This window comes from Elephas maximus, chromosome 15 (assembly GCF_024166365.1).
Source record: "Elephas maximus indicus isolate mEleMax1 chromosome 15, mEleMax1 primary haplotype, whole genome shotgun sequence".
Classification (NCBI taxonomy): Eukaryota; Metazoa; Chordata; class Mammalia; order Proboscidea; family Elephantidae; genus Elephas; species Elephas maximus.
Genome location: NC_064833.1, coordinates 41,788,304 through 41,803,323, shown reverse-complemented (window position 1 = coordinate 41,803,323; position 15,020 = coordinate 41,788,304). Strand labels below are relative to the sequence as shown.

The 15,020-nt window shown below is 36.5% G+C and overlaps 1 protein-coding gene across 3 annotated transcripts in view; it reads right to left on the bottom strand.

The window, feature by feature from the left end:
• Nucleotides 1–305: 305 nt before the first annotated feature.
• The window catches only part of RNF19A (ring finger protein 19A, RBR E3 ubiquitin protein ligase), a 51,054-nt gene continuing 36,339 nt past the window's right edge, over nt 306–15,020 (bottom strand). For 2 of the 3 annotated variants that reach the window (XM_049853767.1, XM_049853768.1), the window contains 7 exons: nt 13,136–13,280; nt 12,442–12,604; nt 9,016–9,130; nt 8,318–8,479; nt 4,775–4,988; nt 3,472–3,615; nt 306–2,495 (listed from right to left, as the gene is read on the bottom strand). In XM_049853767.1, the coding sequence (XP_049709724.1) occupies nt 1,805–2,495; nt 3,472–3,615; nt 4,775–4,988; nt 8,318–8,479; nt 9,016–9,130; nt 12,442–12,604; nt 13,136–13,280 (1,634 nt within the window). In that variant the 3' untranslated portion in view covers nt 306–1,804. The remainder of the gene's footprint in view (nt 2,496–3,471; nt 3,616–4,774; nt 4,989–8,317; nt 8,480–9,015; nt 9,131–12,441; nt 12,605–13,135; nt 13,281–15,020) is intronic. The other variant, XM_049853769.1, reaches the window with a different exon arrangement.

Here is a 15,020-nt window from a genome sequence, read left to right as displayed (position 1 = left end):
TTCCTTTCTAAGGTTGTTTGTTGGGAAGTTCAGCAAATGCTTCTCTTTGGGCTAAGACTTAGATTAGAAGGCAAAATCATCTAATGGCTTGCAATACGAAGGGGTCGGGCGCTAACCAAAAGGTCGGCAGTTCAAATCCACTAGCCACTCTTGGAAACCCTATCGGGTAGTTCTTCTCTGTCGTATTGGGTCGCTATGAGTGGGAACTGCCTCAATGGCAACAGGTTTGGTTTTCTTGGTACCGCATGGCAAATGAATATTCCTGTTCTTATAAAAACGTCTATGTACAAACCAAAAGACAGTGATACATTAGTATTTACATTTATTTTCATGTATGCAATTTACACATTCCTTATTGAACACAACTGGAATGCAAACACATGTACAAATGTCATAATAAGCACTATCAAATAACTGGCACTAGTGTTATAAGCATATTAATGGGCCTGGTGAGGAAAAGTGATGGAAGAAGACTGCAGCCCATGGCATTTTTGTTTTTATCAAAAGAAAACACTCAGTAGCACCATAATGGCAATGTTTAAAAGGAACACATAAAATGGAACATTTTAACTGCTATTGTTGAAGTTATCCTGCTTCGTTTAAGTAAATTTTACAGGAAGTAAACAGCACAGGCAGTATTTTGGCCAACCTCTGCTTATGTCAGCTGAACATCTTCTATGAACAAAAGCAAAAGGAAACAAAGCCAACCACACGTGGGCCCCTCTTGTACTTGTACGAGCTCCGCACCACGCTTTGATTTCATGTCTGGAGAACATATGCACGTGTCAAAAACTGAGGTTATGTAGAGTTACTCACTAAAGCCTGAGTGTGTCTTTGGTAGGCGAATACTTTTTCAGCATTATTATTAATCACATTGTTTATCTATTTCCCGTACTTTTCTACATAATCTAAGGTGGCTAGAGAGGACGTTATGGAAAACAATACAACAAAGTCCTCAAACGACTAGGCACTTAAAACCCAGTCTATCACAAAGGCACCAAGAATCAATGGGGTGCAAACTTCCCCTCAGTGAAAGGTGACTTTTTCTACTACTTATAAACTACTGGCATTTTATTTTGCAGTTTTATATATCTTATTTGTTGCTGTCAGTATATTTAAATTACCTACCATTACACTTTTCTTCTAAGATGGCATCAACAATACACAAGATATATAGAGTACCAGGTATTTCTATTTCAAAGTTGTGCAAAAACTGCCACAATCTTGCTCAAAGTGTCTAAGTATCCAAATGATAGCAAATGGGCTGCATTAAGCTTTATATATCCACATTGCATATCAAGAAAAAAATGAAATTTATGCCCAGTTATGAATAGAAATGTTACAAAGAGTATAACATACTGAGAGTAACCTGCAAGGTTCTTTTAAACAGTATCCTTTAGTGGTTTCAATAAAATGTCACTAACCACTTAGCCCTAAGCGTCAAGTTTTCTTTATAAGAATGTTATAGAATTGCATTAGTATTTTATACTGATTATAAATTAAGCCAAATTTCCATCTAAGTACACAAGCATGTGCTTCAAGCCATGTTTTGCGGCAAACACACAAAACATGCTTTGCTCTTAAGATTTATTGTCCTTAAAATAATGCACTTTTAAAGCCTTCATTTCATAGTTTGGTAACTAAGATCCACACAAAACACAATGCTTTGCTGAGCACAGAAAATGTATCTGCATTATGATTATGAAACCTGGCTCCTGCTGGTAACTTGATACTTAGTCACATGTAGTTCAACCAGCTCCAAACAAGGTTGTTCAGTGGTAATTCTTTTGCAGCATTTATAGGCCTAAATTTCAGTCTGAATTGCAACTTTCAATTCCATTGTCTGATGTGAATGGTTGTTGTTTGTTTCTTTTAGTGTGTCACTAAAATATAAATCAACATTGGGAATTAGTCCATTGTTACTATGTTCTTCAGCAATATGATTCAGTTGTGGAACTTCTGAACATGAAGCAGTGTTGGTAAGCACAGAAATGCTACACTGATGCGGGGAATTTTCCAGACGGTCATTTTCTACCTCAGGCAGAATGCTAACAGTAGCAAAGCGGGCATGATAATCACTGGAACCATGACTACAGGAAGTTTTCATGCTTTCTAGATCAGAACAACTGAATTCAGAAAAGTGACTTGAGTGGGAATCAGCTACAGACGGCATGCTGTCACTGAGGGACGGAGCCTCGAATTCACTTGAGTTCGTGCTCTGTTGTTCCAACAATTGTGCATCCATGTCCTCTCTGGTCTCATTTATCTTCATGTTACCCTTTTTCCTCAATTTACCACTTTTTGATTTTTTTCCTGCTGTTGCTTCTTTGGACCACTTGGTGGCACTGGATTTACCTTCAGGCAAGCCACTAGATGAACCACCAATATGACTTCGGGTGGCACTGCCATCATCCACACTACTGCTTCCACTATTGTGCCTGAATTTGGATGGCTTTGATTCAATATCTACTTGTACCTCCATACTGTTGCCTTCTCTGAAACATAAGAGTAACAAATATAAATAAAATCCGACTTCTTCTTTAATTTTATTCAGATGACAATAAAGGGGGAGGGAGTTCTGTGTGGAAAATTAAAAAAAAAAAAAAAAAGACTATATAAAATCTTTCAGAACAAATTCTAACACATTCCACTAAAAGTAAGAAAAAAAAACCAAGGTACTTGAAATAAAAGGACTTTATAATGCTTCAAATATATATTTTTAAATAATGTATCTGTATTCCAGGCACTGTTTTTGTTAGAACAGCTTTACTGAGATATAATTTACATACCATAAAATTCACCCTTAAAAAATGCATAATTCAGTAGTTTTTAGCATATGCATATAGTTGTGCAACTATCACTCCTATCTAGTTCCCAAACATTTTCATCACCCCCATGCCCATTACAGTCCCCACCCAATTTCTTCTCCCCAAACCCTGTCAACTGCTACTTTCTATTTGTCTGTTCTGGATATTTCATATAAATGGAATTATACAATCTGTGGTATTTTCTGACTGGCTTCTTTCATTTAACATAATGTTTTCAAGGTTCATCCATGATGTTATAATACTTAATTTCTTTTGAGGGGGGAGCGGAAGGCTGGTTTTTTCTTCTAAAATGTACTTCTTTGCTACTCTGTCCTATAGGGTCACTATGAGTCGGAATCGACTCGACGGCAGTGGGTTTTGGTTTTGGGTTACTACATAAAAGCTCTGCCGTGACTAGAAAATACTTGTATATACTCTATAATTATTAACATACAAAATATCCCATCCTGACATTTAAAATCATAAAAAATCAGGCACTGCCAGCTTTCACAATCTTTTAACACAATTTCTCACCATTTTCTTTTCCCAGAGAATTCAATAGTTGATATCCATTATTCATTGATAATTTTACCTAGCGACATGGGTAAGTCTTTTTAAATTACCAAAACAAATTCTAATGGTTTTACAGCAATTCTTTCCTTACTTGTCCAACGGGATGTAGGAATTCAGAATAGATCCTGCCATTGCTTTGGTGCTGGCATTGTCACTAACTGTTCCCAAGCTGACTGTGCCAGATTCTCCACTTAGACTGTACTGCTCTTTTTGCACATCTGCTTGTACTTCCAGCCTTAAGGAGGAGGGGGATCAGATAAAAACTGAGGTTATGTGTAATATCAGCACTATGTATGTAACATGCATCTTTAAATAATTCTGATAAAAACCCACATAACGGGAAGCTATTTTAAAAAGAACTATAAACATTATTTTTTAAGGTGTCTACTTATTTGATTATTTAAATTTTACTACAACACCATGAACAGTACCAGCCATCCAAACAGAACGGGGAAAATTAGCTATCTGCAAAGTAAGGTAGTAGCAAAATAACACACAGGACAAAAATAAGCCCTATTCTCACTCAGGCTGTGGCATTTTGCATGCCATGTTTCAATGTAAAACATAAAATCAGAATACATTATCAACCATGATACATGGCTCAACGTGACTCAAAAATCCTGGGCGTCCACATTAAAAATGGTTCTACAGGTAACATTTGACTCTTCAGATTAAATAATAAACACCACTATAACTTAGGAAAAGATTGTGTGTTTAAATACAAACTACCTGAAAAGTAAGATGTGACTGATTTATATTTTTATTCCTGTACTCCCAATATAAAAATTAAAAACAATCAAATCAGTTAAGAAGTAAAGAATAGTGAATTGAAGAGGAAACAAAATGTGCTAATTTCTCCTACCTACCTATATATGACTGTTGGTAAAAGGTTTGGAGAGAATGAAGTACCCATTAGTACTTAAAGGACCCATGCAGACGATCCTGCCCCTGGATTACGCATTCCCAGGCGCCCTGATTCCATCTCTTCTCCCCTGGCCTCAGTGACCATCTCACCTCCTAACATCCAGCTGTTGCCACCCCTAGAGGTAAGATCTAGGCTTAACCACTGCCTTTACTCTGTCCATCAAAGCAGCTCTAGCTCTGATTTACAAAGAAAAAATCTGACAAATGCAGTGAAAAAAAGTGGCAGGATGTTTTGCCTCTGACTTAAGTTTTCATCGCATCCTAGGTATACTGTGACAGAAAATTCAAAAACTAAAAATCTTACTCACTATTCACCACTAAAATCTCATTTTTTAACATTACCATTTTCAGCCCTGACATAGTAAGGTTATATATAATCATCATGATTTGTGTTCTAAATTCTCATCTAATTCTTAATTTCTAGTTAACATAAGGTAAAAATCAAAACAAAACACACTGTTGTTTCTCACCTGTTAAAACAGTTTACCATGGCACTTCCCGACAGACTCCCTGTTATGCTAGCTCCAGCTAGTGCCATGGTGCTAGCCGTTTCACTCAAGTTGTCTCGGATGGCTCCTATTCGATCCATGTGACTTCCACTTGCACTCAAACTGCCAGTCAGACCACCAACACTTCCCTCTCCTATGCTAGGGTTGTGTCTTGCTTCTGCTACTGAAGTTGTGTCTAAATCAAAATATTTCAAAGAAATTAAACAAATATGATTATTAATATCCCATCTTACATTCCTCTGTGATTTTGGATAGGACATATTATTATGAAGTACAAAACACATACAGGAATAGGAAAGATTCTGGTGTCAGGGTAACAGCAAAGGGAAATATCTCAGTGAGCAGAGCTGGATCAGGGAGCAGCCCTCAATTCTAAACGGTCACTAATTTTTTAAACAACCCAGAAGCTTAAACCTGGTTATTGAAGAACTTAGCTAACTCTGGAGGAAAACTTCCAGTTTTCAATATGAGTGTCATTTAAAGAGCATATTATTCTCTGGGTCAACAAGAGTAGGCCAAGGTTGATTTCTAGATATATCCCACAGTCCCAATTGTCCAGACGCTATTACAAGATCTGATAGCACTATATTCCAATCTTACGGTACTTTTCACATGCTTTGTATTGTATTGTTCTACTATATATACCCAGGAAACCCTGGTGGTATAGTGGTTAAATGCTATGGCTGCTAACCAAAAGGTCAGCAGTTCAAATCCACCAGATGCTCCCTGGAAACTCTATGGGGCAGTTCTACTCTGTTCCATAGGGTTGCTATGAGTTGGAATTAACTTGATGGCAATGGGTTTGGTTTTGGTTTTTATACCCAACACTGATCTAAGCACAGCAGATACAGTGAACCAAGAAACAAATACCCTCTCCTAAAGTTTATATTCAGTTGGGGAAGAGGGGAATGGGACAGGGAGACCAGTAAGTAAAATCATACAGTGATAAATGCTATAATGAAAAACAGAACAGAGAAAAGAGGAGTAAAGGGGAGTGAGAATAATGAGTGAGTAGGTGAACATGCCTATATGCCATTTTATACAGCATGATCTGATAAGGCAAACTTGAGCACAGGCTCAAAGGAAGTGAAGGAGTAAGTTATGAAATTATTTGGGGGAAGAGCATTCCAGGCAGAGGGTACAACAACACGTTTAAAGGCCTAGATGGAGAGCACCTGGCATCCTCACAAACACAAGGTGGGGTGGTATAAAAAAGGACAGTGGCAAGAGACAAGTTCAGAGATGTAGCCAGGGCCAAGATCATACGGGGCCTTACACGCAATAATAAGGACTTTGGATTTTTTCCCCAGTACCATCGGAAGCAATTGGGGGAGTTTTGAGCATAGGAAAGACATGATCTGACTTACAGTTACACTGTGGAAAAGATTTTCAGTGAGCAGAAGCAAGGGAGGATTAGCCAATAAGCAAAGTAAGCACAGGTTTACTTGTGCTTACTTATTAATCTTTACTGAACAATTATCACATAGGATTCGCCAGCCCTGGTGGTACAGTGGTTAAGTGCTATGGGTGCTAACCAAAGGTTGGCAGTTCAAATCTACCAGCTGCTCCCTGGAAACCCTATGGGGCAGTTCTATTTTGTCCTATAGTGTCATTATGAGTCGGAATCAACTTGACAGCTGCAGGTTTGGTTGTTTTGGTCACCACACCACATCAAAGTGAAGCCCATGTGAAACTGTTCACTACCGGTTAGTAAGTAAACACAAGTAAGCCTGTGTTTATCTTGCTTACTGGGTCATCGGCTCCTGTCAGGGACTGTAAATTTGAAAAGAGGCTTTGATTCTCTAGGAAGGTGCTGTGGGGTTGCGAGAGAGACAGAAGCCAGCTACACTAAGAAGCAGGATCTTTGATGTGGTGAAAAAACATGTAATTGTTCACTACAGGTTTGCAAGTAAGCACAACTAAGCCCGTGCTTACCTTACATATTAAGTAATTAGCCCCTGAGCAGAAGCCAAGAAAGTGAAAAAGCAGTTAGGAGGCTATTATAATAGTCCAAGAAAGAGGACAGAAGCCTGGAATAACAGTAAAGCCTGAAATAACAGTAGAGAGAAAAACGGTTGGATTGTGGCTAAATATTGAGGGAAGAGTAAATAGAATTTGCTGATAGATCAGATGCAGGTTATGAGGGGAAAAAGGGAGTCATCGATAAATAAAGGTATTTGGCTCAAGCAATAGGAAGCATGGAGAAGCTACTTGTTAAGATGAGGATGACTGAGGGAAGAATAAGCTTGAGAGGGAAGAGTTTGGTTGCAGACAAGTTAAGCATGAAATTGTTACACATCCAAGTGTAGATTAAAGAGGAGAGCTGCATATACAAGTCTGAAGTTCAGGGGTGAGTTCTGGCTTAGATATAAATTTGGGAGAGGTCGGTCTATATTCTGTTTAATAGATGAGATCACCTAGGATGATGCAGGCAAGTGTAGATAAAGAAGAAAAGAAGTTTGAGAACTGAGCCCCGGCAAACTCCAACATTTAGAGGTTAGGCGCGGAAAACAAACCAGCGAAGAAGACTGAAAAGAGTGACCACTGTGAAATGCTGAGATGAGAAGGGTTTCCAAAAGACAAGTAAAGAAAGTGTTTCAAGAAGAAGGGCATCGTCTATATACCATGTCAGATGCTAATGTTACATTTACATGAAGGTCAAGAATTGACCACTGTATTTGGTAACATGAAGGGCGCCGGTGACTTTGCTTTGGTGAAGTGGTAAAGATGAAATCCTGTAGTGATAGAGACCAAAATCTAACTGGAGTGAGTTCAAGAGAGAATGGGAGGCAGGAAGGTAGACATTTTTCTTTGTGTATCTGCCTGATTATTTCTTAATTCTTCTATAACGAGAATTGCCAGAATATAGAACATATACATTTTTTTAAGTTTATTAGTTTACACTCCACTGGCAGTCTATGAGAGCCTATTTCCTTACATTCTCTCCAATAAAATATTTTCATTCTTCTCAATTTCTGCCAGTTAATGTTCTAATTCAATTTCTTTGAATAACATTGGATTAAAGATGTTTCCTATTTATTGGCCATCTGTAGTTCTCTTTTATGAACCACATGCTTCTTCATATTCTTTTATTACTGATTTAGAATGTTTTAAGGGGTGAGGATGGCACAGGATCTGTCACTGTTTAGTTCTGTTGTACACAGAGTCACTATGAGTCGGAAACAACTTGATGGCACCTGACAACAACAAGCAAAACTTAAGATGAAAAATCTACAATTTCTAAGACATTAAATGCACAATGGAAGTTGTTATTGTTGCTGGGTGCCATCGAGTCGATTCTGACTTGTTAGGTGCCCAGAAACATCCTACCCTCTCTGATCTATGCGCCCCTTTCCTCGGCAGTTCATCTCACTGACGCACTTCTGGATTAACACTATCAGGTCTAACAAGAGGACAGCGACGGAAATTCTGACTTGCACGTTATCTACAGCTCCCCACACCACCCTATTAACTACATTTTCTTTCTTTGCTTAAAGGACTCACCTACAGCTGTATTAGTTCCACCAACATTTATATCATTTTCATCATCAAATTCAATCCTGACTCCTTTTCCATTTCCTGCTGAGACTCCACAACCTCCACTTCGACAGAGAGAAATTGGAACAACGCCATAGACATAAGCTAACATAATAGGAACACCAATACCTAAAGAGAAATTCAATTAGTCATTATACACCAAAACATAAATCGCAGAAACATGAGTTTTAGAAAGTCTTTTCAAGAGAACATGTACAAGGGGGAAGTGCTAGGGTTATGAAGATTTGGCTAGAACAGCTGTCAAAAGTGGATTTACCCAGCTGTTAAAGGACACAAGCAAATTCAAGGCTCCCAGTCTTTCAGGTGGCACACTCAAAGGAAAAAAAAAAAGATAAAGAGACACGACCTTTATTCTTTTTAAGCATCAGGGCTCTGAACTATACTGGAGCGGGGGTTGGGGGAGCATCAGCTACTAATGATTTACCAGCTACCCTAAGGCCAGGCTACTGAGTCTACCATACTTTTAAACAACCCAGTTTCTAAACGAGAGGCTTTCTGAAGGCTCAGCTTAAATTGTCCTTGAATTAAAAAATAAAGTAACCTTCTCATCAACAATAAGATAATGCCTTGTTTTTAAAATCCTTTCACAAAATTTTAATGTTATAAGATTTGAGGTAATTAACATTTTTAAAGCATTTTCTTACCTACAGTTACTGCAGCTACTACTGGAGATACGATTACAGACAAAGTTACGCCGCCTGCTATGGCCAAATTCCGTTTGTGCTTTGAAACGTCCTTGCCTTCATATCGATTGTGAATCTTGAATTACAAAAAAAAATGAGGAAGAGGAATTAACAAGAAAATACATTACGTATTTGAGCATGATGAAAGAGACCTACATTTGCTAGAAGTTTGAAGTGATTTCTTACAGAATTTTGTAGTTGACTGTCCTAATTCAAGGGAAAACTTTTATTGTTCTTGTACCATATTTTCACAATTTCCTCATTAATAATTTACTTGCATAAGATTGTGATTTAACAGATATTATTTTGTTTACTTTTCATTGACCTTAAAAGGCAGTTCTAATCAGCAAACATTACTAAATAAAATCACTTATCTCTCAGATCCCTGTTTATAAAGAAAAATATTATCAAACAACTCAGGATGCTCTCATTTATAGCTCACAGTAAGGGGCAGAGAAAGAAAAAAGTAATGGCTGCCAGAGAACAGGAATTGGATCTGCTTAGCATCTTTGTACAGTACAGGTATTAATAAATATATTTTAATATCACCATGAAAGTGACCTGTGAAGTACAATGAAACCTGTGAGATCTGGAACTTGACGGGACTCCTTGTTTTTCTGGGTCTTGCAAGGTTTTTTTTTTTTTTTTGCTTTTTACCACTTTTCTATTGCTCTTTATTAGTGAAAAATATTTAAGTTTTCCTTCTCTGACAGGTTTCCACCTTACATAGGTTCTAGCTTTCACAGGCTTTACTGTATTATATGAAATTTAGGAAATAGTTTAGTCTCTGTTCTCATAGTTCATAAAGACTAAAGCTAATAAAGTACATTTTCAGCTTCAAAAGTGTACAGGTAAAATAAAGTATTTGCCTTATTAACAATATCACAGGTGAGGTTTAATAAAATAATCTATTATTTTGTGATTATTTTAAGGACTGTAAAATACAACGAACTTTGTGGGATATATTGCACAGTAGAAAAGTTGGAGAGGGAAGGTAGGCAAAGCAAGCATGGGAACAAGGAACATATATTTCCTAGTCAGAGTTCTGTTTCCTAGCAATGACTATATACTCCCAGAGAACAGTCCACGCATTTCCCTAAATAACCACGCAGGCAGAAATGGCATACCTTCCAAGGTTCTGCAGCTAATTTCTGCTCCTTCCTACTCCTATTCCTCGGAAACTCAACTCCGAAGCAGAGAAAAGACGAGGCTATACACTGATGAGGTAGACTTACAAAGGCAGGATGCTAGGGGAAAGGAGTCTTCCAGAAAATTCTGCATCCTTAAGCACCAATGTTCAATAACAGTCATTACATTATCTCACTATTTCTGTTTCAACTTAATTTTTTAAAATTATTTTGCCACGATTTCTATTTTTTATTGTAAATGAAGACTCAGCTTTCAGATATTTCATCAACTTAATTAATAGGTTTTCCCAGGCTTGTTCTGAGGCCTAAACACCACTGAAAATATTGTTTCAATAGAAACAGTTTACTGACTTGCAATTCTCTGGGTTCACGTTTGAAAAAACGAGACTAGAAATTACACTTAAAACTTGAACAATGAAGTAAATAATCTTCCCTCTATAATTATTTATAGGTACATACAGTACACTGGTTTCTCTCTTCTACTTCTATATCTAAGGAACTGAGTTAACAGTTCTGTTTTCAGCAAAAACTTGTTTAGAATCACTACATGAAAAGTTACTATAATCAGCTACTAGGTTTGGGACTTTAAAAAGCTTAAGTTTAGCTACTTAAAACTCTCTGAAATGAATATTTAGATTATAAATTTTTATGTCTGTCTTCAGACCCAGGGCTAACTTAAAAAAATTATTCTTCTTGTAAAAGTTATGTTTTTTTTTTTTTTTTTTTTAATTAGCAGTTATATGGAAGGGACTGGTCTTATCCTGAGTAAGGTCCTAAAGTTAGAACATGAATTAAAGGAAACAAAGGGAAGCAGGTTTTGACTGCATTTTCTAACAATGAGAGCCATCTGACAATATAATCGGCTGTCCCATGAATTGGTGGTTTCCCTGTAATGCCCAAATGGCTAGACTGAAATGTATCAGGGATCTTATATAAAAAATTTGTGCATCTGGATTCAAATTCCAGCTCTGGTTCTTTCTGTGTAACCAAAAATGAATTACATCAACTTTTCTTAGCCTCAATATTCTAACATACAAACTAGAGATTAAAATATCTTGAAAGGCTGCTGCGAGGTTAAAGTTAGTCAAAGTACATAAAACACCTACTACACAATGAGAGTTCAATATGTATTTTTTTATTCCTGTCCTATCCTTTATCCAGCTTGGGTAGCAGGTTAAACCCCAAAACAAACCCACTGCCGTTGAGTCAATTGCGACTCATAGCAGCCCTACAGGACAGAGCAAAACTGCCTCACATGGTTTCTAAGGAGTGGCTGGCGGATATGAACTGTCCATGTTTTCGTTAGCAGCAGAGTTCTTAACCACTGAGCCACCAGGGCTCCAGGTAGAAGGTTGGGATTAAATAACTTCTAAAGTTACTTCTGAATTTTGAGATTCTATTAATTTAGACACCAGCAGATTTGTTACCCACTTCGTATTTCGTTAATCTTTTCAAAAAATTATTTGCTTAGCTAATTAATTATAATTCATTCATTATAGGCCAGTGACATACATTAATAATTATTGGTGTACTTTCACAAGTCCGTTGGAATCTGTAAAACATGTTTACTAACAGTACTAAAATCTCAGGGAAAAAAAAAGATTTGAACTTAAATTGGAAACAATTAAACCAAAAAAAAAAAAAAAACAAAACACCAAACCCACTGCCATCTAGTCGATTCCGACTTCTGGCAACTCTATAGGACAGAGTAGAACTGCCCCATTGAGGTTCCAAGGAGCACCTGGTGGATCTGAACTGCTGACCTTTTGGTTACCAGTCGTAGCTCTTAAGCCACTACACCACCAGGGCTTCAGGAAAAAATTTAGGAACCAGCTAATTATTCTTTGCCTGAAGGCATGTGTTATTTAGCTATTAGCTTTAGTTATAAAGACCTGACTTTACAAGGATATGCCCATGAGAAAAAATGTACATATCCGCCAATACTTAGTACTCAAAGTTGGTTTATAATGCAAATGTACTGAAGTTTTCAGATTAAGATCATTTTAAAGCAAGTCTATTTTTCATGTATACATATGAGCTCACCAAACACTGAAACTGTACTATCCTATAAAAAATGGTAACTGTTTTATATTGAACAAACCAAAAATGACTTTTGTCTTAAAAAAACAAATGCACAAACAAAAACCAAACCAAATAGAAACAAAATCATTGATCCCAAAGCAATGCGCCTAAAAACTGAGGATAAGATAATGAACCAACAAGAAATTACACATTTTACCTTACGGCCCACATACACTGGAATGCCAATAATCATTGCAGGGATAGCAATGCCAGCTATTAAAGCAATTCCTACAGGAGCACCAACAAGTGTTCCCAGCTGCCACAATATTTTCTTCTTTCGGCTCCAGGGTTTCTTCCCCCAAAAAGTACATCCTGATGGACTAGGGGAAAAAAATATTATGTAAAGTAACTGTTGAAAAACATCAACAACAATGCACCTCATACGAGTTAAGATTTTTTCTCTTTAAATTTTTGGATGATTAAAAGCCCCCCAAAATTAAGGTAAGGACCACCATAAATTATAATAAAGGGATATTGACAGCTGGGATTCAGGTTAAAAATTTACCCCTAGTCTTCTACTACTCTCAAAATCTTAAATTTGTTTTTTAAAAACAGATTAATGCAAAACCTGTTTTAGGCATACACTTATCAAGTCTTCCCCCTGCCCCCCGCCCAAATAAACTCACTTAAGTGGACTAAATGAGGAAATTTGTATCTGAGAAAATTAATGGAACTATTTATTATCTACCACAGGATATTAAGTTACAGCTTTATAGTTTAACAAAAAAAAAAAGAAAATCTCCGTTTATTTTTGACTAGTTAATCCCAAATGACTGGCACAATAATTTGGTTCATTTTAAATCTATGTAACTAGACTAAAACAGATCGCTTTAAATATTTTAGAAATTTACCTTAAATAATGTAAATCTGAGATTTCTTTCATACACAACCAACAAAACTCACAACCACAGACAGCACATGTCATGTGATTGCAGCTTCCATCATTCATCTTTATTATATAAGCAGCACACCGTGGGCATGGCTTTATATCATCAACTATTAGGAAAACAAAGAGGCCTGTTTAGTATGTAAATTATCTAAAAGCAACAATTTCTAGTAGATGATAGAAATAGTACTGTCAAAAAAAAATAACATGTAGATTAACTGATAGCTCTAATATGCTATTTTTAGTATAGAAAGCATTTTATCTTCTTTGCTGAGAAAGGGAACATATTTTACAATAAATTTTCTATTTGTAAACATTTTTCAAACACAGGAGCAGAACAATGAGAACAAGGAATAAAAAGAAAAACCAACCAAGGTCAGCCCTAGGCAAATTGTGATAAGGCTGTTTTTGTCCCTATTCCACAGCTTTTTTTTCTGAGTGATACTTCACTTTCTAGAACTTTTCTGTTTCCACTTAATTAAAATGTAGACGTTCCATATACTATTTCTTTAGCGAATGAACACTAGTAGGAAGTGACAATCTGATGTTAATCTAAGGGGCTACAGACAAAGCACTATGAGTTCATTTTTCTTTTCTAAGTAACATCAACTATATTCACTGTAAAAATAATACAGGTATCTTTAGAAAAGCAGCTTTCCCTCCTGTATTTCAGTTCATACAATAAACAGATGGGCCTTGCCAAGAATTAGTACACAGAAAAAAAAAAAAAAAAGGAGGTAAGGGGTTAAGGAAGAGTCGTATGGTTATAAACTCTATACCAAAAAAAAAAAAAAAACCCCAAACCTGCGGCTGTTGAGTCGATTCCGATTCATAGCGACCCTATAGGACAGAAAAGAACTGCCCCATAGAGTTTCTAAGGAGTGGCTGGTGGATTCGAGCTGCCCACCTCTTAGTGAGCAGACACGACTCTTAACCACCACACCACCAGGGTTTCCATAAACGCTATCGACACCAGTAAACAGTTTCAAAATTAATGTAATTATTGTTAGTTATGTTCATGACTGTATTGTCCTTTTTATTCAAGCATTCAGATGCTGCTGATGTATGCTCCTTGTATATGGCTACAATGCCCAAAGGTACCAAGTCAAAACCAAGTGGTACATTACTGTAGAATCACTGACACAGAGTAAGAATTATTTCAAATTATACAACTATTTTGAACTTTGGCATCTATTTAAACAGTAACCTGCAATTATCTTACTCCTACTATTACCCAGCTTTGTTTTCTAACTATCCAGTTAAAAAAAAAAGTTTACAGAATTTAAGTATTTGTTCCAATTTCTTACATTATAAGCATTAAACTATGTTCTATTCTCCTTTCCACAAGTTTTATGGTCAAATTTTACCTGTGCGCTTTATCAGTGAATTCAGGTTTCCTTAGTGCTTCTTCTAGGGCCAAAGCTGTTTTTTAACTTAAGAACTGGTCAATGCTCACAATTAGTGTTTTAACGATTCAAGCAATTTTGAGCAAACTGATAACTCTATGCAGCCAGACCAAGACAAATGATAATTACTAGAATATAAAAATTAAAAATATCCATAAGTCATGATTTAAATAGTCCAAAGAACATAAAGTTTGCATTAAAAAAAAATTTAACACTGGGACATGAATGAAAAAAAGCTGGCTTTCATACTTGATATAACATCTAATACATCAAATTAAAGAAATAATAATATAATTTGCTTAAAATGGAATACCGATTGATAAACTTCCTCATTCTAGTGTACACTTAGGTAATACACACCCCAACTAGAAGTAGAAGTACAAATACTTAGGCTTTGGTTCTAATACATGAAATCCCTCAGAACGAACTGAAAGGTGATATTCC